The sequence below is a fragment of the Podarcis cretensis genome, assembly GCF_951804945.1.
Source record: "Podarcis cretensis genome assembly, chromosome: Z".
In the NCBI taxonomy this organism is placed as follows: domain Eukaryota; kingdom Metazoa; phylum Chordata; class Lepidosauria; order Squamata; family Lacertidae; genus Podarcis; species Podarcis cretensis.
In genome coordinates, this window is record NC_137184.1 from 2,714,535 (window position 1) to 2,741,405 (window position 26,871).

General features: G+C 44.5%; 1 protein-coding gene and 1 long non-coding RNA gene across 6 annotated transcripts in view; one reads left to right on the plus strand and one right to left on the minus strand.

The window, feature by feature from the left end:
• Nucleotides 1–2,762: 2,762 nt before the first annotated feature.
• Nucleotides 2,763–26,871, minus strand: part of ODF2 (outer dense fiber of sperm tails 2) — a 36,335-nt gene continuing 12,226 nt past the window's right edge. For all 5 annotated transcript variants that reach the window (XM_079962023.1, XM_079962025.1, XM_079962024.1 and 2 more), the window contains 15 exons: nt 26,544–26,673; nt 23,803–23,934; nt 22,118–22,192; nt 20,997–21,068; nt 20,680–20,796; nt 18,202–18,387; nt 16,144–16,253; nt 13,985–14,120; nt 13,283–13,393; nt 11,462–11,566; nt 10,109–10,267; nt 7,840–7,940; nt 5,736–5,898; nt 4,038–4,163; nt 2,763–3,703 (listed from right to left, as the gene is read on the minus strand). In XM_079962023.1, coding sequence (XP_079818149.1) covers nt 3,530–3,703; nt 4,038–4,163; nt 5,736–5,898; nt 7,840–7,940; nt 10,109–10,267; nt 11,462–11,566; nt 13,283–13,393; nt 13,985–14,120; nt 16,144–16,253; nt 18,202–18,387; nt 20,680–20,796; nt 20,997–21,068; nt 22,118–22,192; nt 23,803–23,934; nt 26,544–26,673 — 1,897 coding nt within the window. In that variant the 3' untranslated portion in view covers nt 2,763–3,529. The remainder of the gene's footprint in view (nt 3,704–4,037; nt 4,164–5,735; nt 5,899–7,839; nt 7,941–10,108; nt 10,268–11,461; nt 11,567–13,282; nt 13,394–13,984; nt 14,121–16,143; nt 16,254–18,201; nt 18,388–20,679; nt 20,797–20,996; nt 21,069–22,117; nt 22,193–23,802; nt 23,935–26,543; nt 26,674–26,871) is intronic.
• The window catches only part of LOC307207980, a 68,374-nt gene continuing 57,149 nt past the window's right edge, over nt 15,647–26,871 (plus strand). Inside the window, exon 1 of the long non-coding RNA XR_013834915.1 lies at nt 15,647–15,791. This is a non-coding gene — a long non-coding RNA (uncharacterized lncRNA). The remainder of the gene's footprint in view (nt 15,792–26,871) is intronic.

Below are 26,871 nucleotides of genomic sequence, written 5' to 3' on the forward strand. Positions count from 1 at the left end.
TAGAACAGCCAGCAGTGGTGCATTCCAACAGTAGTCTCGCCATACAAGCAGCAGCTACCAGAAGCCACCGTTCCACTCGGAGGAAGCAGGCAGCCTGCCAGCGCTCACACGTCCAGGGAAAGAAACGAAGGCACTGGATGGCTGGCAGGCAGGCAAGTAAGCACCGCTCCCAAGGCCAGCGGCTGGGCTGTTATAAGAATTTTAAGGTCTTAGGTATGTAATGTTCATAAATGTACCAAGCAAACACGTACATAAATATATAAATCAGGTGTCTGATTTAGAAAAAAAGTTAGAAAAAAAAGTCCTGAACAAATTGGCCTCAAATATTTCTCTGCAAGGTCAAAGTGGGAAAACTCCCTATTGTCTCTTTCCTCACAAATCTTGTCTTAAGGGCACATTTAAGATGTGAATAGGGTGGAAGGGTTGAGCCTGTGACCTGGCTCAGGAACTAAATATTTACCATTACAAAAGACTGGCCAGGCTCCCCAGGGTATCCAATCAAGCATTAACAGGTAATCTGCCAGACAGGAAATAAACAACGCACTCAGATTTCTGTTGTAGACCGCCTTTTCTGTGATGTAGGTATGATGTACCTGGGGGGGTGGTATTGGGCAACACCCCTTCTGTTACTCAATGGATCTATGGTTTAAAATAGTTGTGTTTGTTGGCATTTCAAAAAAACTTGACTCATACAATACATTCTGCTAGGGGTGATGCGGACCTCTCTGACTTTGCTACTGTTGGGGGCTGTTTATGATTTATATGACCAAAGAATCTCATAGGGGTTTATTTGGCAACATTCATGAATGGTATGTTTGGTACAAATAGGAACTTTGTATTCCACTATGGAAAAGATTACCCTTCATTCTTTTTACGTGTTCTATGATTACCAGAAGGGACACGGGTGGCGCTGTGGGTTAAACCACAGAGCCTAGGGCTTGTTGATCAGAAGGTCGGTGGTTCAAATCCCCGCGACGGGTGAGCTCCCATTGCTCAGTCCCTGCTTCTGCCAACCTAGCAGTTCGAAAGCAAGTCAAAGTGCAAGTAGATAAATAGGAAGGTAAACGGTGTTTCCGTGCGCTGCTCTGGTTCGCCAGAAGCGGCTTCGTCATGCTGGCCACATGACCCAGAAGCTGTACGCCGGCTCCCTCGGCCAATAAAGCGAGATGAGCGCCGCAACCCCAGAGTCGTCCGTGACTGGACCTAATGGTCAGGGATCCCTTTACTATACCTTTATGATTACCGTATTGGCCCCAATATAAGCCACACCATTTTACCATGTGTCTGTTCAGCAGTGATATCATAAAAGCCAATTTTTGTACGGTCACAAATTTAAGCCGCAGTTTTAACTTTTCATGGTTGGAATGTGGAAAAAACAGTGAAGCTTATACTCAGGGCAATACGGTAAGTACAGACAGGGTGAAACTACAGAATCAGCAGTTTGGTGCAAACAGCCCTTTGGAACTTTCTTCTCTATGAGGGCCACTGGCTATTAAGGGCTGGTGCTGTGATATTTTTATTGTAACAATCTGTATGTGGGCTTTTATAGAAATTTAAAAATTGTCCCATAGCACCTTAGAGACCAACTAAGTTTGTTCTGGGCCAAGCTTTTGTGTGCATGCACACTTCTTCAGATACACTGAAACAGAAGTCACTAGACCCTTATATATAGTGGGAGGGTGGGGTGGGGTTTTTCTCAGGAGGGTAGTGGGAGATGGGTGATTGACTCAATGGTTATGGTAAACCTGTTGAAGACTGTTAAGGACTGCAATTAGTCCTACAGGAAAAAGCAAGGGATCGTATGCAGATGACTAGCATATGAGACAGGAATCCAATATCTCTATTCAGACCAGGTCTCTCCATAGTTTTCAGTTTAGTGATATGTTGTAATTCAGCAACTTCTCTTTCAAGTCCGTTTCTGAAATTCTTTTATAATAAGACAGCTGCTTTGAGAGCCTGTATTGAATGTCTTGGGAGACTGAAGTTTTCTCCTACTGGCTTCTCTGTCTTGTGATTCCTTTTATATGGGCTTTTATATGTATATATTGTATATGCATATATTATAAAGTTATAAAACAACAATAACAACAAAACATAGACCTGTCCATCAAAATGACTCTACTCTCCTCTCTTAATTTCTGGACAGTTTGACCAGCTTGGTTTCATTTCTGGAGGGCAGGAAAACAGAAACAGTCATTTTTCAAGGGGTAGTTGGTGCTAAGACTTGAAGCCCATCCAGCTCCCAGCAAAAGAGGCTGACTCTCTCGCCTAAGGTTGAAAATAGTTAACACCCTTGGATGGAGGGTCCCCGGATGCTGAAGAGGATAAGGCTCCTCAATTTGAATTAGCAATGTGGTTTTACAGAAACTCACTCATGAGTAACCGAGCAAGCTCATGCCTAGGGGTCAGCAACCTAAGGCCCATGGACCGGAAGTGGCCCCCGGAGGTCGTTTGGCCGGCCCATGAGCCACCCCCAAACCGAGCCGCCCACTCGCACGCTGCACTAAACCAGCACAGCGCGATGCAGGGACTCGTTTCCACGGCGCTGGAAATCGCATCTGCGCAGATGCGGAAAATAGCGCGCGCGCAATCAGGCCCATGGAGGGATCTCTGCGGGACTAATCTGGCCCAGAAAAGATAAACTTTGCTGACCCCCAGCTCATGCCCCATTGTAGTGAGTATCAGTATGTGCATCACGGAAGCAGGAACAGAGATGTTATTCATCACATAAGGAAGCTAAAAATAACAGAGACACACAGAGCTTGAAAACAAAAAATCATGGGATATTTTACAAACAAAACATTAATGTTGAACACAAAAGTCACACATGAAAATCACAAGTGATCAGAGATATGCAGCTCTGGAAAAATGGATCCCAGGAACCTTTGCAAGAGTACAGATAGTATGAAACACCTTTCTTTAAAAAGCAGGGCAGGTGCTTTTCTCCTTCTCATACACAATTACTGAAATCACACCTTTAAACTGATATTCACCCCTAGAAAAACTGGAATAATGCAATTAAAAGAAAAAGGAATGGTTTTCACACCAGCTATGTCTGGCCCAAGGCATGCTGCTAGCAGACACAACCTTTCATGGGTTCACAATATTTCAGATGACAATTTTTATTATTATATTAAAAAAATCTAAATATTTTGTTCTGCATTCAACAAACATGATATTTGAAACTCATGGAATAGTGAGAAAATTATACATAAAACATTCATAAAATTAAAAGATGATTAAAACACTGCAGGTTACTTTCAAAACATGCAACCTCTGTAAGGCACTAAAAGACAGAAGGGGTGGTAAATGTGCCCCTTGTTGGCCCGCTTTAACATGGCTTATGATACACAATGCAGCCCTTAATGCCACCATATCACCAACATAAAGGGAGGATGAATCTCCCACGCCAACAATACGATGAAGATCCTGAGCTATTTAAGTTCCAAAATCAGATATGGCTTTGAAACAGGTCCACCCAGCTGAGCCTGTAGCAAGAGGGTCCTGGAAGTTAAGGAACAAGGTTTGATCACAGTGGAGATCGAGGGCGAATCGGGGAGGTTGATAAGGCACTGTCTCCAAAGACATTGGCGTAAGAGGACTTGAGGAGCTGCACGTAGCTTTGCATGCTTCGGTTGGTGCTCTCAGACTGTTCAAGACGATCCTTCAGGTCATGGAGCCGGCTTTCATACCGACACTCTGCCTGCATGAGCACGGGGGAAATGGTTGAAGCAGGGGAAATCACTGCCACGCTCACCCCGTTATGGATTCTTCATATAAGCAAAGAGCAGTTCACCATGCCAAGCGGAAATACCAGCCTGCTAAGCCCTTTATCGTACAACTTTAGCACATCTTCTATGCTCCCAATCAGTTCCCTGTGCTCCATCCTATTAAGAAACCCCAAAAAACCAACCAACCAACCAATCCCCCCCCCCACTCATCTACTTCCTTGCCTCCCTATCAAAACACAGGATGGGATGGACCTAAAAGTCCTTAAGAGAGTTAAGAGAGCTGTGCTGCTGCAGAAAGCCACTCACATCATCTTTGCTCCGCCGCAGCTGATTCAGTTCCGTCTTTGTCCTGCTCAGTTGAGTTTCCAAATCTAGCATCTTGGACTGGGCTGTTCTCTCCCTTGCTGCTGCTCGTTCCCTTGTTTGTTCCAGCTTTTGCAGGCAAGGCAATAGAAACAAGACAAACCAATGTTTTGGGCTTTAGCAAAAAAACAAAAAAGCATCCCTCAAGAACCTTTTGGGAAAGAGAGTGGCTTGATTCCAATTTCCCAAAGCTTCTAAAGCCAGGAAACATTTAAAAAATGTAGCACTCACTTTCCTGTTATATTAGAAACAGGGTTAATCTACATATGCAATGTTAGCAGAAGAAAGAGCAAGAAGACGGGAGGGAAATTTCTGTCCTCACCGCCCCCCCCCCAGACTAGAGTTGCTTTACAGGAAACACACGTTCTTCACACACACAAGCATGTTCTTTAAAATACATGCCCACCTCTCAAGAGTTTGAAAGTAAAGTAACAGATGTAAAGAACTTGGAGAAGTAAAATGTGTGTATTGGGGGGAGGGAGCATTGATTTTACTTTAAATATCTAGAGACAGTTCAAGTGGCCCAATACATTATTATCTTTGCATTTATACTTCCCCACCAAGCTCACATTTCTAATATGAAAGACTAAGAAGAAAGAAAGAAGATCAAATCACAAACACACAGAGAGACAGGAAACATCCTGGGAGCCAGCAGGATATGTAATGGTAAAGTGTTTTGCTTACACTGGAAAGAGCTGAGTGTGGGTCCCTATCCACCCACAATTTAATTGAGTGCTCTCTCTCAAGCTGAGCACATCTTCCAGAGCTGTTATAAGGAGAAAAGAGGCTCCTTGCATGGGCTGCTCTCAAGAACTCCTCAAAAGTAGGATGGGATGGAAGTGTATCAAATATGCATGACCTCCTACTAGGGCAATAGAGAAGGGCTCTTCAATCCAGGGGCTACATTCCCTGTTGGGCAGCCTTGGGGAAATCTGTGGCAGGGCTGGCCCAAGACATTTGGCACATGGGCGAACCACAAAATGGTGCTCCTCTCCCACCACCAGGGAATAAAGAGCGAGTGAAGATCGATATCAAGAAGGGGGTTGGGGAGAATAAAGATCTACATTGGTGGGTGGGTGGGTGCCTGTTCTGTATCATGCTGGGTGGGTGAAGAGCCCAGGGGACCCCAGAGGGCAGCCCTGCCATTTTCTCCCTAGGGACAGGAGACTAGTAGTGCCTTCTGCTCACCAGGAAGCTGCTGCTGCTGCGGTAACAGGAGACACGTTCTCTGGAGGCTGAATCTGCTGCCCCTGTGGATCTTGCTGCCTCACCTCATGGGTGTGATGGCCAAGGCATGTGGAGGGGACTTTTGTACAGTGGGCTACATTTCCAGCCACAGACACCTCTGCCTCCTTCCAGGTAAGTGAGGCATTGCCACATTTCAAGGACACATTCCTGCAAGGAACTGCTGAGCAAAACCATGCAAGGAGGACACTCAGAGCAGGGTTGGAAGAAGCACAGAGAGTCTCAAGGACCACATTTGGGATGCAGGGTTGAGATCCCCACCCCTTGTACTAAAGCATCTTCTCACTGATCTCCTGAAGCTGGTCCTCAAAAACAAAACACTTCAGGGAAGAGAATTCCGCTCCCACTGCAATGGCAATGCTCCTTCAGACTCATTGCCCAGTGGGAGGTACCAACCTGCCTCTTGGCATCGCCAATTGCTATCTCCAGCTGGCGAGCCAAGGCGCCACATTCCCGGGTCTTCTCCTCTAGTCGCAGCTGGGCCTGATGGATCGACTCCTCCCTTTTCGCTATGACCTGGATAAATTCTATATTCTGACCGCTCGCTGCTTCAAGCTTCCTGGATTGCAACCACAAAGAAGATTCATGGGTATATGCCAATCAAAACAGGGCTCAACATTTAAATGGACTAGATATGCCTGTAAATAAGTTTCGATAGGTGCTACTTTATACAGTGGTACCTCTACTTATGTTCACCTCCAGTTATGTATCCTTCGGGATACATACACGGCAAACCCGGAAGTATTTTTCTGGGTTTCGCCGTGTGCACATGCACAGAAGCGCTTTACTGCTGTGCGCGCATGTGCAGAAGTGGTCCTTCCAGTTGCAGACACCTCAGGATCCAACCGGAGCTCCGGAATGGATCCTGTCTGCGACTGGGGGTACCACTGTGGTGTGTGGGTGTATGCTGGACAGCCAATGTAATGCCATCCAAGGGCTGGTGGACTCTTGAGTCTCATCCAGTATGGCCAAAGGTTGATGGGAACTGGAGTCCAGCAACATTTGGAGGGTATGATGTTGGCCACCCATCCTGCATAGGAACTGCAGGTGGCCAGCACAGTCATTGTTGCTTTGCCGATAAGCAATTTTCTGGAAACAACAACAACTTGTTTGAATGCAATGTCTGATCAAGCCACAACTCTAGTGAAAAGCAAACACAGGCCTATTGACAACACTGATATTGCAAAGGAATGTGTTAAGCACCAAGTCAGACCATCATTTCTGCCCAGCATCAGCTGCCAGCACTGCCCGCCTGCAGTTCTCCAAAGCCTTAGGTGGGAAAAGGTATTTCCTTCCCCATCTTTCCCAGCTACCAAGATTTTTTAGCTGGAGATTTGATTTCCAGACCTCCTTAATGTGAAGCCTGTGCAACAGCCACTTGCCACAGAACATTGCATTTGTCTTGCTCTATGTGTTTGCTTTAGTTCCAGTGCTTCTGAAGAGGTCTGGCTGAACGAGCTGTCATGAGAACTGATCATTAGTGCTGCCCACAGAAGATTGGTCCTAGGAACCAGCAGATATCTTAAGAGGCAGGTTGTGGAAAGCACATAGCTACATAAATTGCTACAGTTCCTTGACTCCTCCCTCTGGTCACCCCCCCCACCCCCCCAAAAGTATAATGTATTGGCCTGAACATAAGCCGCACCTTTAAAATTCAAAGGGGGGGGGGGAGAGAGAAACACAATACCCGAATATAAGCCGCTCCCTTAAAATTCCGCAGGCACTCACACCCATTCCATTTTACCGTATGTATGTTTCAGCAGCAATATCGTAAAATCCAGTTTTTGTAAGGTTGCAAATTTAAGCTGCACTTTTAACTTTGCATGGTCAGAATCTGGTGGGAAAGTGAGGCTTATATTCAGGCCAATACAGTATTAACCTACATTTGGAATGCAAGAGGCCTTCACTTTTTGCCTTCCCAACACTGCCGGTAGCCTGATACGCATGTCACAGTAAGCGAATGCAGAAGTGTGGGGGCTCCTGAAGAGGAGATTGTGGCCATTTTGTTTCTGCCTTTTGCTGCTGCATCACACTGAATGAAACCATAGTTTGGCTTAGCATGTCGTCCAAACCCAGACTTGTTGCTTAGCTCTTCCAGGCAATCCACAAGCCAGGAACTAAAGGACAAACCCTAGCTACCGCCAACAGTTAATCTGGAGAGAGTTAAAGTCTGACCCCAGGTCCAGACTTACAAAGATCACTGCAGGCAGCAGCAAAACTCTGCTGTGATTCAGTTGTGAACTCCTCTCCTGAGCTCCATATGTTCACGCTGAGCCATGGTTTGGGCTTTGCATGGTGTGCCAACCAGAGCGACTGTCTTCCCCACCATCACCACCAAGCCCAGCATCCATGACAAGACTACAGAGTTCCATACTCAACACTGATACAGCATCTGATTGACCTATACGCACAGGAAAACATTTGCACAACACAGCCTTTCAGTTTTGATCACTCTGCTCCCATCCTTGACAAAGCGGCATCCTCCCCACTTGCTCCTAACCTCTCCAGCTCTTCAAGCTTGAGGATCAGCTGCTTGTTCTCTTCTTGGGCAGACTGATACCTCTCTCTCATCATCTCCATCTTGTCTCCCTGAAGCTCAATCTGAAATTTGATTTGACTTGATTTAATATTTGTATTCCGGTTTTCCAACAGCAAGCGTTCAGCTCAAAGCAGCTAACATGGGCATTAATGAAGCAACAAACACTGCAATCACTATAATATCAAGCACAGCATCATATAAATAAAGCAGACGGCAACAATAAGTCATCGAAACAATCAATACAATTAAATCAAACCACACTAATTCAAGATATGAAAACGAAATATTGGTTAAAAAAATAGGAAGGGGGAAAGGTAGAAAATGTGTAAAGTCTTTAAGGCCTTTCCAAGTTACCAGTGACAGGTGCTGCTCATTTTCTCCCCATTCTTTATTTCCTAGAGAAACAAGAATGGAGTCATGCAGAGAGAGACAGAAAGACAGACAGACAAAGAGAGAAAAGGAGCAGAAAAAAACTACCATGTTCAGGACTTAAGTGGACCAGGGCTCATTTGGTGCTTATTTAATGTTACTATTTACATTGCACCTGTCTTCCTCCACCATGGAAGGTCATCCACATGCTGTTTCCAGGTACTGAGCAGACCCAAAGCTACTTAGCTTCAGCAAGGTGATGGCCTTGTGTGCTTTGAGACCAAACCCCAGGAGAAGAATCTGATTTCAGTACCAGGAGGTGGGACACGGAGTAAAATTAAATACAGCCTTCTGAGGTAGGAGTCTTTGCCTCACCACTAAGCAACTATAATCAGTAACCCCCTTCACATACACCCTCAACCCCACTGGTCAGAGGGCTGGCTGCAGGGCACGGATGAGCCCAGGAACCTCCTGTTGCACACATTAAGCACTGTACGTGTTCCTGTTTTTGTGGCCTTTTCAGAGCCTATTTTGATCCAACATGAATTTTTTTTCTTCTCAGCGCTGCACAAATGAGCCGCCAGCCACCTGCAAGCAAAGTGAAGCACACACAGATTGAGGCAAACCCCAAAGAAGAGAAAAATCACAATCTCTCTCTTTCTTTCACTCTTTTTCTCTCTCTCTCTCACACACACACAGAAGGAAAGGCTTATGGAGCCAAGCAAAATTAACCATGGGTTGCTAAAAAGATGAAGTTGCCTTTGACAAGGAATGGAGGCTCAGGTGCTTGTGGTCAGGCACATGTTATCCTCATGCTGGTTTGCACCCCATACAAAAAAAAAAAATCTTTGCAAATTAATATAAAAAACAATATCTGATTTAATCCACCAAGAGCTTATTTCACATGGATTTACTGTACATAAAGATTTCTGGCTCAAAAAGAAAGGCTTTAGAAGAAGAATTTGGGTCAGTTTGGAAGCACAGTAGAGCAGCTGTAAAATTAAGGCCAAAAAGGTCACACAGAGAGGCTTAGGGAACCAAGCATTGACTGTCAGAAAGACCAAAGGACTGGAACTTTAGCAAGTGTAACTAAACCAGTCACCATGAGCTGAATCTCTGAAGCTCCCCACCACCCACAGCTCAGGTCTTTGCTTTCAATTTTAGCACATACCACACTTACAAGGATGTGTGCATTTCAAGACTGAACAACACAGGAGGAGAAACTGAAGTGAGTGCATGCTAAGAACTTCAGTTTCTATTTCTTTCTTTAAAATGAAAGCAAGCAATCCTCAATGGCATTACTTAAGTGTTCCATGCCTAGGTTGCACCTTCTCTCTCCCACCACGACAAGATAAATAAATTATGCAAAACAAGCCAACATGTGCAAATATTCTGGTAGGCAGTTTTGATTCCTCCATCCCACTCAGTGCCTAGAGACCTGCCTAACCATATTCAAATTTTCATCCCTCTCAGTCTTGAGGACTAGAAATTTGACTATTTGTTGATGAATTTAAGTTTCTAGCTTGAACTGCAATTACACAGAACCCTGGGAAACCTATGCATTGACAAATAAAAGTGTGAAGGGGGCTGGTGGATCCTAACTGCATGCTTTCACAAGGCTACCCATTTGTTAACTTGCCAGAGAAGGTGTTGGTGGACTGAGAAAAACAGCAGGCTTAAATGCAGACAGCAAAACAGCAAAACAAAGACATGCCACACGTCCTTTTATTCTGCAGTGCAGATGTTTAATCATTTCAAAAAGAGACGAGACAAGAGACAAAGATTGCATTTTCTTGATGCTAGAGGCTCATTTTGGTCCTCGGCTTGAGGTTCGTGTGGGCACCTTCTGCCAATCCCTTACCCGCTGACGGAGGTCTGTGATCATGGCTGACAGGTCCATATTTTTCTTCTCGTAACTCTTTAGCTGTTCCTGACACTCAGCCAGTTTAGACTCTGTGAGCTTCAAGATCTCGGGAAGCTTTTCTAGCTCAGCAACCTGACTCTGGAACTGCTTACGAGCCTGTGAGCAAGAATGCAAAAAGCAGGAATTGCAGATAACAGAAAATAAAAGCACACATTCTGCTCATGTAAAAACACCAGGCAGACCCCACAAATAACCCAGAGATGCATTTTTAATAAAAGGACACATTCTACTCATGTAAAAACATGCTGATTCCCGGACCTTCCGCGGGATTCACAAGGTGATTGGGCTGGATCCGGCCTCTGGGCCTTAGTTTGCCTACCCATAAATGGAGCAATGGTTCTATTTGATACAATAGCTTCCTATTTATTAAACTTATTATTTATTAAACTTTTATGAATAGCTCTGCTGAATTAGACCTAGGCTCTATAATTACGAAAGAGGATGAAAATCTTTTTCCTATCTGTCTTATCTAACTCATGCCATCTTTTTGTGTCACGACATCTCTATCAAGTCTCCTATTCCTTGCCTTTTTCTAAACTAAAAAACTCCAAGCACTGCAACCTTTCCTCATAGGGGAGCTGGCTGTTCTAGCCCCTTGATTACTTTGGTTGTCCTTTTCGTCACCCTTGAATGCTCAATGTTCCCAACTCCACATCACAGCAAAAAACCCATCTCTATAGCAGTCCTACACATAAACTGTATCTATGGAGTTTCACCCCTCGACACATGATTCTCCAAGGTTTTTTTCTAGCTCTGCTACCTGAGGTTTTCCAACTACAGGTGCCGGAGATTGAACCTGCACCTTCTGCATGCAAAGCAGGTGCTCTACCACTGAGCTATGACCCCCTCCTAAATCTAGATCACCATTCGCCATAATTTTACAGTTTCTTCAGTAATCTTCTATAGTGCTAATTATGCTGTGAATCACTCTGACTGGGCAAGATGCAGCATAATGAAACATCCCGTTCTGTTTCTTTTCTTTTTTTCTTTTTCAAAAAAGCAGCAATGGAAAAACCTTGGAGGAATGGGGACCCATGATGGACCATAACTTCTAGATTCCCTGCCTTCTCTTCTTTCTTTTCTTTTTTTTAAAAAAAGAGTGAATCACTAACATTCGTAGAAACTGATAAATATGATCCAAAATGTACAAGCCGTCTTCCTCTCATGTTTTTATGAGATACTAGTCTGCTCCTTCTCTTCCCCACCCCACGAAAAGTTCCTGTGCAGGAGCTACAACACTTGAAACCTCCCGATTTTATGGCTCATCTACAGCTTGGACCAGACACTTACATTTTCAATCTCCTTGGTCATTTCTTCTTTCAGTGATTTGTTCTCTTTCTCACAAAGCTCCAGTTTCACAGTCACCTCATCAGCTTCCATTCGCGTTTTCAGCACCTGGGGAAAAGATGTTGGTGGGTTGTTGTTTTTTAAGAAGACAAACATGTACAGCAGCTACATTATCAAATGGAACTGAATGAATCATGTTTCAGTTTGGGTTTAGTGAACGCAACTGTGAGAAATCTGAAGAGAAAGTATTAAAAGTCTTGTTCACATAAGACACTCCATTTTTTAATCAGTCCTCAAAATAAAAGTCATTGCAGTTATGTTCTCACCTAAAGGAGTCAGAACTCAAGAGGGAGACACACCCACCTGCCCTGCTGAACTGCTTTTCTCCATTTGTGTTAGAACACATAAACTCTACCTCTAACCCAGGGGCCAGCAACTTTTTTCAGCCATGAGCCGGTCCACCATCCCTCAGACCATGTGGTGGGCCGGACTACATATTTTTGGGGGGGCGGGGGGTATGAACTAATTCCTATTTCCCCACAAATAACCCAGAGAAGCAGTTTAAATAAAAGGACACATTCTACTCATGTAAAAACACGCTGATTCCCAGACCGTCCATGGGCCAGATTGAGAAGGCGATTGGGCCGGATCCGGTCCCCAGGCCTTAGGTTGCGTACCCATGCTCTAACCTATACAGGTGCCTTTGGTTCATATTTTAGAGACAATTTCCTCTCTAAATATCAAGAGTGGAATATAATTCTGAAATCCATAGCCTACAGCTCTACTCCTCATAATTCCACAGTGATGGGCTCATGACTGTAGGTTAATGCCACAATGGCCATCATTCTGTGAATCACTCTGACTGGGCAAGATACAACATAATGAATCCTCCCATTGTTTCTTTAAAAAAACACCACACCACACACCCAGCAATAGAAAAGCTCTGGAGGCATGGGGATCCATAATGAGCTTTATGCGTAGACTTTGAAAGAGCCCAATTTCACTACAAGGTGAGACAAACCCCTTTCAAGTGTGACAGTTCAGATAATAAAAAGGTATTCTAAATTAGTGGACAAGGCTCTTATACAGGTGCTGGCTTTCCTCTTCATCGGCCTTTGCCAAGCTGGAGTCCTCTCCAGATGTTTTGTACTACAACTCCCACCATCTGCAGCATCATACAGCTGTGCTGCCTTGGTCTGATGGAAGCTGTAGTCTTCTGAAGGGTCTTGGTAAAGGTTGCCATTTATGAGCCTAGCCTAAGCCAAGGCATCTGCACCACCCAAGTCTTTCATTGCCTCCAAGGACAGAGTGAGAGAAGCTCAAGCTCAAGTAAGAAAAGCCTTCGGAAACGCTTGAGAAAACTAACCAGTTTAAGCCTATTTTATGTTCTGCAGCTCTCAAATCATTCTCTGTATTTGATGTGCATTTGTTTATTGCTTTTTAATTACTACTACAATTAGGCACCTTTCAGATTTTGAAATATTGTAATCCATCTTGGGCAGAGGTATTTTTAAAAAAGATATATACTATTTCTACATTCAGTTCCCCAATAATAGAGGGCTACAAAATGAAACAGACCAACTTCAAATCCTTTCAGTAACACAAAGAGAGAAGATCAGGTGCTTATCAGGTACCCCCACCTCTTGCAAATATCTAGAAAAGAAATTGCCAAGTACTTGCTTAGACAAAAGACACAGAACGCCTGAAAACCAAAATGCAGCTCTGCCCCACTCCCCAAGTTCCAGGGCTTTGGAGCTCAGCAGGGCATTCCTGCCGGAAGACAGAGAAGGAAAGAGGGTGCCAAAGGTCTTTCGAGAGCAGTACCTGGTTCTTGTAACTTTCAATTGTCCCTTCGTAGTTCTTGAGGGATGCTTTGAGCATTGCTATTTCCTGCTGAGCTTTATTCAACTTTTCCTCCACCGGCAGAATGCTATTCTGGAGGAACCAGAAAAGAGACATGTTCAGTCAGAAGAGAAAGGACTGCTGGGCTGTACAACAAGCATCTCATTCTCCCTCTCATGAGAGAGTCAGTGTGAAGCAGGTAGTTAAGAGTGTCAACTAGAACCTGGGAGACCGGGGTTCAAATCCCCCACTCGGCCACAAAGCTCACCAGGTGACCTTCGGCCAGACACACTCATTCACAGCCTAATATACCTCACCAGGTTGTTGTGGGGATTAGAGGAGGAAGGGGAAGAAGCATGTACACCTCCTTGAGCTCCTTGGAAAAAAGATGGGATAAAAATGCAATAAAATAAACAAACAAATCCCATTTGGAACATCTCTTGCACTATCTCTACTGAAATGATTGGAAGTTATTTTTAAAAATGCTCCTGTACATCCCATCAGGATGGTGGAGATGCCCCTAGCAGACCTAGACCGGCTTGTGCCCTATGTATGTATGCTTTGGACTACAACTCTCAACAGTCCTAGCTAGCATGATTGCGTTATGCTGGACTGATGGGAACTGTAGCCCAAAACATCTGGAAGGCCCCAGCATGGGGAAGACGAGGACTTTTCTCTACTAACCTTCAACCTCTCGTTCTCCATTTTGAATGAGGTACTTTCTGTGACCTGCCGGTGCAGTTTGTCCACCATGGCATCTCTGTCTTCCCGCATCTTGTCTTCCATAGTGGTTTGCTGTTCCATCAAGTCTGAAATACGGCTTGAATACATGTCAGGGAAAGATACATTAGCCCAAGGAAGAAAGAAGCAGCCTCAGTTCAAAGCAGAATTTCACAAAGATGACGATCTTTTTAAGGCACATGATTCCCATATAGCAGAAGAGGGAAATCTGTGGCCCTCCAAATGTTGGCTGGGGCTGATGGGAATCTAACAACAACAGAAAGGCAACAGACAGCCTGCCCCTGTCCAGTGTTGTGTTAGGGTTAGAGTGTTGCACTAGGACTGGAAGAGATGCACATAGGTTCAAATCCCCACACAACCACAAAGCTTGGGTGACCTTGAGCCAATCATTATCTCTTTGCTTTCTTTTGCAGCAAAGAGAAGAGATTAATGTTTATATATTTATCAATAATCTGGAAAAATTAGAGCAGCTTCCCACATGCAACCCATCCCCTTTCATTTGGCCAAGGAACTTGAAAAGAACCAGACCTAGGAATTCACACTAAGGTAAGTCCACCCAACTGTGCTACTATTCACATGGGAAGAGCAGTCTCAATCTCCCTATAGAGGTGGACCCATTATGTATGACGGCCAAACTATATCAAGCTTTGCATGTAACGGGCATAGGATCTTTGGAAGACATGCGATTGGTTCACATCTAATGTCAAACTGAGATCAAATCCTAGTCTACCATCCTAACTTGAAATGCAAAAAACAAACCATGGTATGCCAGCTCAGATATTATGAATTGAGCTAAGAAGGCTTGGTCACAATTTCAACCCAGGCCTCCAGGGGAGACCAACATCTTCTGACATCCCAAATGCCAAGGAGCAGCTACTGGAATCATTTCACTTCGGATTTCCTAATGGATTCCCCTTTGCACTCGAGCTATCTGGACCCTAGGAACAACCACTGTGCAAGACTATTCCTCAGTTTTGGCAATTGTATAGAATACTTAGATTTGCTCAATATTAATTAATGCACTTAGCTTCTTTCACATTAGGGAATTTAAACCCAAGTCCACAGTCAAAAATCATACTGATCTGTCTCATAATGTCAGTAGTGAAATACTGGATATTTTTATTTCCTAAGTTTTTTTAAAAAGTAATTTCAAATTTTCCATTTAAAAGAACATACCAAGAGAGGCTTACAAAATTTATAAAATACCTCACAGACATAAACAGGGATTCAACTTCTCTGTTTTACTGGCAGCAATTTTTGTGTGCAAGGCTTTCATTTGCCTGTTTCACTACACTGGGGTGGTTAATGTCAGGTCTGAGGGCCCACTGGCATCTCTTTCTGGCCTTCGGAACACTTTTCAGACCAGACTGTCCTCTCTGCAGGCAACTGTTGTCTTTCATACCCCACACCCCGTTTCATAACCTGATCTCCTGTCATTCCTTCAGCCTTTCTGCAGAGAAGTCCACATTCTTTGACAACTTAGGCCTTGAAAGCAGATTAAATGCAAAGAGGCCAATACCAGCATTCTGTGACTTACGCAAACTCGCACAATCTGAACCCCCTTTAGCACAGAGCACCAACAGGATTATATGCTGTACACCAGTGTTTCCCAACCTTGGGCCTCCAGCTGTTTTTGGACTACAACTCCCATCATCCCTAGCTAGCAAGACCAGTGGTCAGGGATGATGGGAATTGTAGTTCAAAGACAGCTGGAGGCCCAAGGTTGGGAAACACTGCTGTACACAACACAGTTCTGAATGGATTTAAAAAAAAAAAAAAATCACAGAGCTGGCAGAATTGCAGTCACAAGTCATGGAGGAAACAGAAATGACAGAGAGCCAGGACATAAGGCCGTCACCTTCTTAACTAACTAAAAAGAGAGTAATGCAGTGATGGGGAACCTGTAGCTCTGCAGTGTTGTTGGACTTTAAATTCCCTCTACCTCAAGCAATTGGCTATGCTGGCTGGGGCTGATGGAGCCCAGTAGCTTCTTCAGGAGCCCACAGTAATCTTTTCGATCTGAGTGCTGTGCTGCCTCCCATCCATCCCTCCACGCGAGCCGTTTTGGGAGCCAGCTCCAAAGGGGACAGCACAGCTCTCACCTGTTCAGCATCACAATCTCGACTTCCAGATCACTTTTGTCTTTCACCACCTGGTTGTAGCGGCTTCTCCATGATTCCAAGGTGGACAACGCCTCAGCAACATAGTTGTCCTGCCAAGCAAGGCAACAGGCAAGGTTAGAAGAGCAGTCACATTGTTTGGCATAGAAAACAAGAACTCATCTGACACCCCACACTCATGACAAATTGTACAAAGCAAATACAATGGAACTTTGGGTAACATAACTCTCAGGTTGTGAACGTGGCAACTCCGGAAGTGTATACTTCCGGGTTTTGCCGTGCGCACATGCACAGAAGCACTCTATCATGCCACGCACATGTGCAGAAGCGGTGCCTCATGTTGCAGACTTTTTGGGGTACGTAAGGACCCCCGGAACAAATAAAGTTTGTATCCGGAGGGTCCACTGTAGACTTTCACAGCAGTCCTGTACTTCTAGCCACCTTCAGCCAAAGCCAAGCCTAGAAGATCAAGGCAAGCCCAATACAGATCAAATGCTCCTCAATGTCCTAACCAAGTTAAGTGGTCAACAGCATGCTCATTCCCCCCTATGCAGATTCTCCCCTTCTTTTCCTTTTCAGCTTTCACAAGGGTGGCACAGAGTTACATCTGCAGCGATGACTTTGATTATACTGTACCTTGCTTTAAATCAAGAATTAAAAGCTGTTTTGGTTGAGAACTAACCAGAGTTGTCATTTATCTCCAGTGCATCATAACACTAAGCCATATTAACGTTGGACAGGAAGGGAAGGTGAGAAGAACAGAAGGAAGAAGAAGATGGGGAGGAGGTGCATAAGCCTATGGGGAGCTCCCAGGTAACATGTAACCATGGTTTACAGAGAGGAAAACATTATACCCATTCCAGACAACAGAGGCTGGGAGAAGTCCCCAAAAAGCCTATTCTTCCTACCACTCCCCTTCTTCAGGACTCACTTTACAATAAGAACAGTGTGCCACCTCATAGGGTGGTTGCAGGACAAATGGGAGAAAGATCTTAACACCAACAAGAGCAATAAAAGTGAGGGGTTTTTTGTTTTTTGCTTACTGTCACATATTGTGCTAATATAAGAATGCAATTCAAAATTCTACAACAGAGACAGCCAGTGTGCCCTCCAAATTCTGTTCTACTACAACTCCCATAATGATATGTCCACCACCACCATTTATTTATATAGTGCCACCAATGTACATGGCTCTACAACAGAATCAGAGAAGGAATTCTACCCTGAAAGACATACAAATATAAACCCTACTTTAAAATGCACAATTCATAAGTCATTAAGTCAGGCACAGTGAAACTAGTTAATCAGACCTAAAGGCCTCAGGAAGTATGGTTTTTTAAAAGATTTGAACATACAGAGTGATGTTCATCCCTGAACCATGTGATGCTGACTAGGGCTGATGGTAATTGGGGCCTAACAACACCACACTGGCTACTTCTGCTGTAAAACAATATATACCCTTCCTGGAACTCCCAGGCCTCCTCCTCCGACTGTAACCAATAAAATGTAGAAAGAGAAAGTCAGCAAGATTAATGGAGGATGAAGAGAAGAAGGGGAGGAGTATCAGGATTCAAAGCTGTCCCAGAGTTCAGACATACTGAATTTACTACTAGCATCATGGCTATTAAATAGTATTTGTTCTATTTAAAATTCCTTTAAAAAGGAATCTCTATGCCCTCAAGACAGTTAGTTACTTAACCAACTTTCCTCAGCAAGTTCTGCAACCTGTGAGTTTAGCAAAGCTCTTCTTCGGGCAAGAATGAGGCAGCTGTGTCATTCAGACTGTTTCAGTGACCTATAGAGCTCAAAAGCTTAAATCTCTCCAAGGAAACCTATGGACCAGGGTCCGCCCCCCACCCATGTTCTGCAAATCAAACCTCACAAGTAGCCAAGTACTTTCCAAAGACACAGATGCAGCTTCAGTCTTTACTGCTGGTGTCCTCAAATGCAAAAATAAATGGTGTGAGGAGGCCACTCCACAAAACTTTGGCCCAATAGTAAGTGATGCCCTGGCATGGAGGCCACAAGAGCAACCATCACCTTTTCTGCCAGCTGGGCATTCAGTTGATCTGCATACTCCTCGCTGCGCTCCGCTCGCTCTTTCTGGGCCTTGATTGCATTCTTCAGGGCGTCCTTGTCACGCTCAGTCTTCATCTTCAGCTCTTTCAGCTGTTCCATGATATTTTCCACTTCTGCCTTGTGCTGAGCTGCAACACGCTCCAGATTCTGAAAGGAAGGCAATCAGGGTACATGAAGAAATTAATTGCGCTTCAGGCAGCCAAAGACTAACTTTTCCTCCCCGCAAGAGCTGAGAGCAGAGCAAGGCAACATAGAGAAATGTCTCAGGCCAGTCTTATACTATCCAAAGACCTAGCAAAACTAGCTGTACACAGTCTTAGTTCTGCATCTTTTTCTCAGTTGGTATATTGAAGGAAGATGTCACCCCTTTCTTCACACTAATTCCTACCACCAAAAGTTTCTACTATAATCTCTAGCTGTCTGTCTATTTATTCTGGAGGATCCGGGGCAAACCACTGCTCTGGGGCAGGATGCTGGAACAGATGCAGAACCACTGTTGAACCCCAAGTTTTTGTATCCTTCTTTCCCTACTTCTGACCTAAATGATATTATACTGTTATATATATTGTCACTCATGATATGTTTGTTTCTGTAATTTTATTATTCTATCCTATTTTTCTTGCTTCAGGACCTTTTAGCGGGAAGTGATGCACAAATTTAATAAAGCTAAAGACCAAAGTGGCTCGAGAAGCTATTGGATTCTTTAGCAAAAAAAAAACACCAGCTAAAAGTTTATAAGTAGCTATGTAAGAGAACAGGAAGCATCCATCAGCATGGGAAGCAGAAGTAAACTGAGTGAGACCAATGGTACTTAGTACTCAGCTTAGTACTGTCCTACACAGAAACACAAAAGAACCACTGTTTAACTGGGCAGTTTTCTTTATGAATAACTTTTAATATAAGAACTTATAAAAACAGCAGGCAGTAGGCACTATTTTAAGAGGCTCCCTTTTCTCACACACAGGAGGGAATGCCCCTTCTAAAAAGCCTTTGGCAAGACAAGCCATATCAAAATCTAGTAAACTTCTAGCTTCAGAAACACTGTTTCAACCCGTAAGAGAATATGACTGATTGAGTTAACATTTCCTTAAATGAGCTCCAACAGTATTTTAATACCACCTCCCAAAGTTTAAAAAGCACGGAACCGATGAGGAACAAGCAATGCAATAATATGTATGCTTACTCAGAAGTAAGTCCCACTATGTTTAATGGACAATTAAGTGTGCACAGGATTGCTGCTTCAGTGACTTAAGGTGACCCAGAATGAAAGCAATGGTTCTTTTCATACATGGCAGTGTCTTACAAACTAGCACTACTTGAGCTCCTAAAGGACACAGTTGATGGACTCATGACTAGACCAAGTTGTCATGTATAAGTCCTGTAAAAGCCTTTGTCTGAAACAACTTCCTCGTTCCGAGACCATCACTTTGAGAAAAAGACGACAGGGCTGCCACAGCTTGGGCAAAGCTCAGCTCACATGAATAAATGAATTCCATGAAGGCTCTGCAAATTCCAGGTTTTGGAATTTAATTATTGGGTGTGGTATGCCTAGAGTCTGGGGAAACTGGGGTGCAAGTTGGGCCACAATCTGACTGTATTCATGGAACATGGCAAACTGCTTCCATTCATTGAAAAGTTAACCTGCGTCTCCACCTCCATCATTCTGCCCGGACACTGAGGTCCAGTGCTGAGGGCCTTCTAGCGGTTCCCTCGCTACGAGAAGCCAAGTTATAGGGAACCAGGCAGAGGGCCTTCTCGGTGGTGGCACCTGCCCTGTGGAACGCCCTCTCACCAGATGTCAAAGAGAAAAACTACCAGACTTTTAGAATACATCTGAAGGCAGCCCTGCTTAGGGAAGCTTTTAATGTTTAATAGGTTACTGTATTTTAATCCTCTATTGGAAGCCACCCAGAGTAGCTGGGGAAACCTAGCCGGATGGGTGGGGTATAAATAATAAATTACTATTATTATATTATTATAATCATACCCCTGCTGGAATAAATGCCCCATCCCCTTGTTTGCAGAATGCATAGAATTCTGTGTGTGACCCAATGCCATGTCCCCATCACATCATTCACTACAATCTATTCTGAACTCAGGCCTAGTCTGAACGTGCAGAAAAAGGAGGTGGCTGGATTTTGTGATGGCAGAATAAACTGTACCACTTTGGACTGTGCCAGAGAGGTAGTGACACTTTTCTTTCGAATGCGCTCCTCTGTTAAAAGCCCTCTGCACATAGTAGGTGACCACATAACAGAGGGAAAACTCTGCATAGTCTTCCTCTTAGTGTACTAACTAAAAAACGCACACACTCAGAGGAACACTGAAAAAATAATTGTATTCCTCTACCTCCCAACCTGAGAAGTCCACTGTACCACCTCATCTGGCTGACTGAAGATCACTAGGCACTGTTTGCTCAATATTGCAAAGGTACTGTACCCGGATCTGGATCTGCAGGCGGTTATTCTCAGCTTCTTTGTTGCGCAGCTGTGCCTGCAGGTGGCCCCTCACGGCTTCCATGGATTTGGAGAGTTCAGATGCGGTCTTTGCTTGGTCCTAAAAGAAGGGGGCGGGGAGGGAAACAGGTCCATAAGATGAAGCTCAGCTTCTCTAAATCTTCACCCTATTGCCCCCCAATTTTACTGTGAAGCCAGGTAGACGCTTCCGAGCCAGATGGGCAGGGTAGAAATAACAAATCAGCATCATCACCATCACCATCACCTCACAGCATAAAATGCCTCAGGAAAAAAACTTACCTTTTCCGTCTGTATCTGAACCATTAGATCATCAACTTCTTTTTCTTTCTCTTGCAGTTTTTTTACCAATTGCTGCAAAACAGAAAACCAGTGGTTGACGATCATAATTATTTGTCAAGTGTTCAAAATTTCCTTGGTGATGTGCAACAACTGAAACAACCAAGCAACCCCAACGTCAATCTTGTATTTAAGTACTAGCCTGGTAGCCATAGGTGAGAAGGAACGCCATGTAGGCCACGGAGTGGGCTGGTGGTGGAGTGCCAGAGGGCTTCTTCCTCCCCTGTGCCCAGCACAGAAATGAAGCAGGCTGCGGGAGGGATGGAACACTCCACCACCACCCCTCCTGGAAAAGCAGGCTAGTGTTATTAATTTTCTTTTGCGGGTAAGTAACTGTTTTGCACTTGTTTACAAAGCTGCCCTAAATTGCTGGCATATAATCTAACAGACGCAACAGCAAAGTAAAGTAAGAAACAGGAAAGTGAGCAAACTGAGGCTCCATTTCTAAACGTTGATGTAACCCAACCCAATGAACTTATGATGAAGGGCAGATAACTAATTGAAATATGTAAAGGTAACTTGCGACTTACACACACTTGACTTGTGTGCAAATATATAAAATAAAAAGGGTGCAGAACTCCTGGTGGCCGGGGGGGGGGGTGGGCTTTCACAATCCCACCTGCCACTGAACCCAATGCATCTTCCCTATGCATGATTTTTTGCTTTACCCTGGAACATAACCCCCATGTAAGCTGAGAATCACCTGGAACAAAAATAATAAAAAGCTTCATGAGGCAGAAGAACTGAACAAACATTCATTTCCCTCTGGGGACTGTTTAGAAAAGATGTATGTTAATTGATGAATTGGTCTTCAATTGTCCTAATAACAGCCCTAGGTGGATTATTTCCCCCATTTTACAGATCAAGGAACTGAGGCAAGTGCCATTTCTTCATTAGAAAACTAATGCTCCAGTTGCACCTCCAGTGCAACCTGGTTTTCCTGCTTGAGGCACAGCACTTTGTCCGCAGGCAAGAACTCAGCATTTTGTTTCAAGAACATGATCTTAAGTTCCTTCAATATACAGGCAAGAAACACAGAGAGTGAATTTCTGGCATATATTTACCGCTTTTTCGGCATCAGCTTCAGTAAGCCTCTTCATTAGTTGCGCCTGCTGCTCAGCCAACTTCTGAGAGTCTTTCTGCAGAAAGTGTTAAAGAGAGAGAGGAAGAAACCAAAAAGATTTATGGAAGGTTTTTTTTTTAAAAAAAAATCCATCCCTTTTCCTATAGGGCTGGCTTTTGAAGAGCAATGATGGTGTTGCTTCTGAAAGGAGTGTGTGTGTCCCTCACTTCTGTACCAAAAAGAAAATTATATGGTAACGATATAAAATGATAGTAATGAGAATACATGTAGATAAAAGACTACAAAGTTAAGATAAAATAATGTAAGCAGTAGTATTGTATGTACAAAAAGCCAGAAAGAGGAAGTTGAGGGAAGTCGGGGGGGGGGGGGAAATGAGTTGCTTGAATTTTGTTTTTATATGATTTATGTGACTATGATAAATTTAAATTGTAAAACCTAGTGGGGAAATAAGAAAAGAAAAGAAAAGAAAAGAAAAGAAAAGAAAAGAAAAGAAAAGAAAAGAAAAGAAAAGAAAAAGAAAACTATCGCTTTGTGCCCCTTTCCCTAATGCTAGCAAACCCAACATTATGAAACACTACAGTGGTGTACAAAATAAGCAAAATTTTGTGTGTGTGTGTGTTATTACTACAGTGGTTAAGAACTCAGGTTAAGAACTTAATTCGTTCTGGAGGTCCGTTCTTAACCAGAAACTGTTCTTAACCTGAGGTACCACTTTAGCTAATGGGACCTCCCACTGCTGCCAGAGCAGGATTTCTGTTCTCATCCTGAAGCAAAGTTCTTAACCCGAGGTACTATTTCTGGGTTAGTGGAATCTGTAACCTGAAGTGTATGTAACCTGAAGCGTCTGTAACCTGAGGTACCACTGTATACAGGACACTAATAGGCAACCCTTTTGATTGAGACACTTCAAGCTGACTGTGAGACTGATCAGCATTGCAATCTGCCTAGATATTTTGATCAGAAAATTTGTGTTTTCTTGGACCAGTTTAGGATTCTCTGGTGTAACATACCAGATAGTCAAACACAATCATAACACAGAAAATGTAATCCAGAGGTGCCTTCTGTCACACCAGAGGGCTGCTCTACACCTTGTGTATAAGCACTGCATCAAACAGGGCTCACAAAATCTGAAGACTCAGGGTGGGGATAGGGAACCTGCAATTGTCCACGTGATGATGGACCACAATGCCCACCAAACCCTGACAACTGGCCATGACAGCTATGGCTAGCAAGAGCTGGTTCAACAGCAATTTCCGGTGTCTGTGCAGATGCGATTTCCGGTGCTGCACAGGTGGCTCGGTTCAGGGGTGGCTCATGGGCTGGTTAAACAACCCCCGAGGGCTGCTTGTGGCCCATGGGCCTTAGGTTGCTGACCCCTGATCTCAATTCTAGAGGCACCACAATACCTACCCCTAAGGGAGACGAGTCAGATGTACCAGTGGGCCTACTCAGCAGAAGACAGCTTCCTAAAGATGCACTTCCTCTTGCATAAGCAGATTTTGAGAACCATATAGGAATTTACCCGTGACAGCACTATGCACTTCTACTACCCTGTTTGTGCAAAACTACTAGCAGGCATATTTGCTCCGCACACAGTTCTTTAGGTCGAGTCCAAAGAAAAGTAGGAATCAGTACCAAAGAGCAGGTGTTTCGGTCCTCACTCACCTCTCGACCATGTTGCTCTCTGAGCAGGTCTCGGAGCGTACGGTTGGTTTCCTCAAAAGTACTTAACTTCTGCAACAGCAGTTCTTTTTGTCTAGTAAGTGTGTTGATGTCTGAGACTGTCATGTTCTTCTCCTGGGGGGAGGAAGAAAAAAACCAAAGCCAAGGCTATCAGATTTGCTATCCGGCAGTACAGCTTCCAAATCTTTATTCAACAAGGCTTTGCCAGCTACATGTGTAAACAGCTTCAGGGCAAGTTTTGGATACTATTTCTGCTATTCAGGTACTTAAAAATAAACTGTTCCACAGTGCTTTACATTTGCCACCTCGCCTACAGTGAAATCTAAGATTAGCAGAGCAGAGCTGCAGATATTAACTGATCAATTCATAACTTGATTAAAGATGTAGGATTGAATAAAAAGATGCCACTGTTTAATTAGGAAGCAAAGTCTGTACTTGGAAATTATTATTTTTTTAGTACACACAGATTGAGAACTGTAGGTGTAGAGCAAGCGCCAAGACATTTTGCTCCAACTTATCCCAATTTCAGATACAAAAGTTGACTCTTACACCAGGAACTAAACAGTGTCCTCTGCTGTCAATAAAATCAGCAAGGCAGTTTCCTAGAAGGAATTAGCACCCATATTAATATGGATCTTCAGAACCAGAAGACTTACTGAACTGCTGCAGTCAACTGTTACAACCATGCAAGGAGCACAATTTAGCTTGGCCAGGTTTCAACTCAAACCATGCTTGCCACAAGTTTTTCCGCAAACTGTGCCTATCTATCCATCAGTTGGCATCGCTTGTGACATCAGCCAATAGGCAGGAGGACAAAGTTTAATCTTCTGTTGTTGCTGTAATGGGAACAGGATCACACAGCCTAAGCAGCAGGATTAAAGGTGGGAGTTTGAGATTGTGTACTTGAAAGGCTTTTGAAAATCTCCTCCTCCTTCCCTTCGAAGTTCCTATTCCAAGCAAAGTCAGAGCACTGGAGAAGTTCCCTCCTTTCCTTGCAAGACTTGCCTCTCTTAGTCCCTTCCTGATAAGGATCTGGCCCCTGGAGGCTAAAGAGGTTGCCCCCCCCCTCTCTCTCACACACACACATACACACATTATGTAGGAAGCATGGTGCCCTCATTTGTGAGGGTCTGGTTTGTACACACATAAAAACAAGGTGGAAGGATGGATGAGCAGAGGAGAAATCATATGCTTGGGGCTCCCCCCTCCTCAAATAAAAACCTACACTGTAAAGACCAGCACAGCAGGTAAAGGGCTGGGACTGAACCCCCCTCCTTGATGTGTATCTATTTGCAGTTGTTTAATAAAACAGGGAAGGAAGCAGATGATTCAAAACTTATTGAATTGAATCCACAGGTGCCTTCAGTAATCAGATGTCCTTACTTCAGCTGAAGGAGTTCAGAACAAACAGCGGCACTTGCAAACAAAAAAGAGGAGATGAAGCAATTTTTGCCAACTCTCTAGGGCTGGGTGATGTTAGGTTTTCAACACCCAAACATCTCTGCTTGGTAATAAACTGCAATGTTGAAAGAAGCTATACTGGCCCCAGCCGGTGAGACGCTGGATGAAACTGCAGCAGCTCTCACCGCGGCAGCTGAGGCGCTTTGGACTCCAGCACCTCACAGGCTGAGGCCAATGCAACTGGCCCCAGCCTGCTGATCAGCTGGAGGGTGGAAAGGCTCCTGCCTGCAGCGGGCTGAGCAAGCTCCAACAGGGAGCAGAGACCTTGGGGGGTCCTTTGCAAAGCTCCTTCAGGCACGCTGCCTCTTTGTGGGATGGTTGTTCACCCTGAGAAGAAAGACACAGCTCACCCTTCTGGGCTAAATCCGCAAGGCAGGGTGGGGGGAGTCTAATGGAGTGGGGGGGCAAGTCTAACAGGCGAGTGGGAGCTCCTTTCAACATCTCCGTTAAGGGGCGCACAGCCGTGCACCCGAGTGGAGAACTGTGATGCAGCCTGCACCTCCCCTTCTGAACAGTCGCGATCGTGCTCATTCTCACATGCAAGCAGGAGCCGAAATGAGGCTCTCACAGCTGGGGAACACATTAATAGATTCCCTCACCCTGCCACTGGCTTGTGTGAGCCGGTGGCAGGTCAGGGGCTCCATAAAAGTGATTGGCTGAGGTGAAGGCAGAGGCGCACTCCTCAGCCAAGCTGTTCCTCCTCAGGAGGAACAAGCTATATCATGCCTCGCTGATGCAGCTAGTTTCTCCCACTGCCGGTGAGAGGGACAGACCACGAAGATGGTTTCACTTGATGGTATATCACTGGTGAAACTGCCACTGCTCCGGAGTCCCTCTGCCTCCAACGCCCGGCTGCAGTTTGTTTTCCCCTCAGCATGCTGGGTGCTGGTAGCAAAGGAGGCAACGGTTTCATCCACGATAAACTGCTGAGTGAAACCACCATCGTTGACTCCCTTTCATACCAGTCCTGAGCAATATATCAATATGTCGCCCAGGCCTACAACTCTACCTTCGGTTTCCCCTGCCAAGTCCTGTATGTAGTGTTACCACCTCATCTTCCTTGTACATCTAGACAAGCTTAAGCAACACCACCTGGGAATGGCCAGGGGAGCAGGCAGTCGCGCTTTTGCTCTTTTCCTAATCAATAGACCAAGGCAAGCCACCAGACTCCCCACTGAAACCACCTGCTCCTCTTTGGGGATGCTCCCAACCACCACCTTTTGAAAAGCTGTTTCTGTGCACTACTCTGGACTGGCACATACAGATTTTAGTTTGCAGATAGCGTCCTTCAGGGCCTTAATCTGTTTGGCGGCAGCTGCTCCATCCAGCTCAGCCTCCACTAGCTTGGACATCAAGCATTCTTTCTCGTGCATCAAGTGCCGCTTCTGAAGTCTGGAAAGGAATAATGTGTTAATCCTCAAATAGCATGGGACAGGGGGCAGAGGATTATCATTTATTCATTTTTTAACCCAAATTTTATTAAATCCCCTATGCCTTGTAAAAAAGGCCAGAAAAGACACTAGGCTGGAGATTGTGCCCCTGATGTGCCAGTTTTAAATGTATAAGGAATCTTGAAACAATTATAAGGAG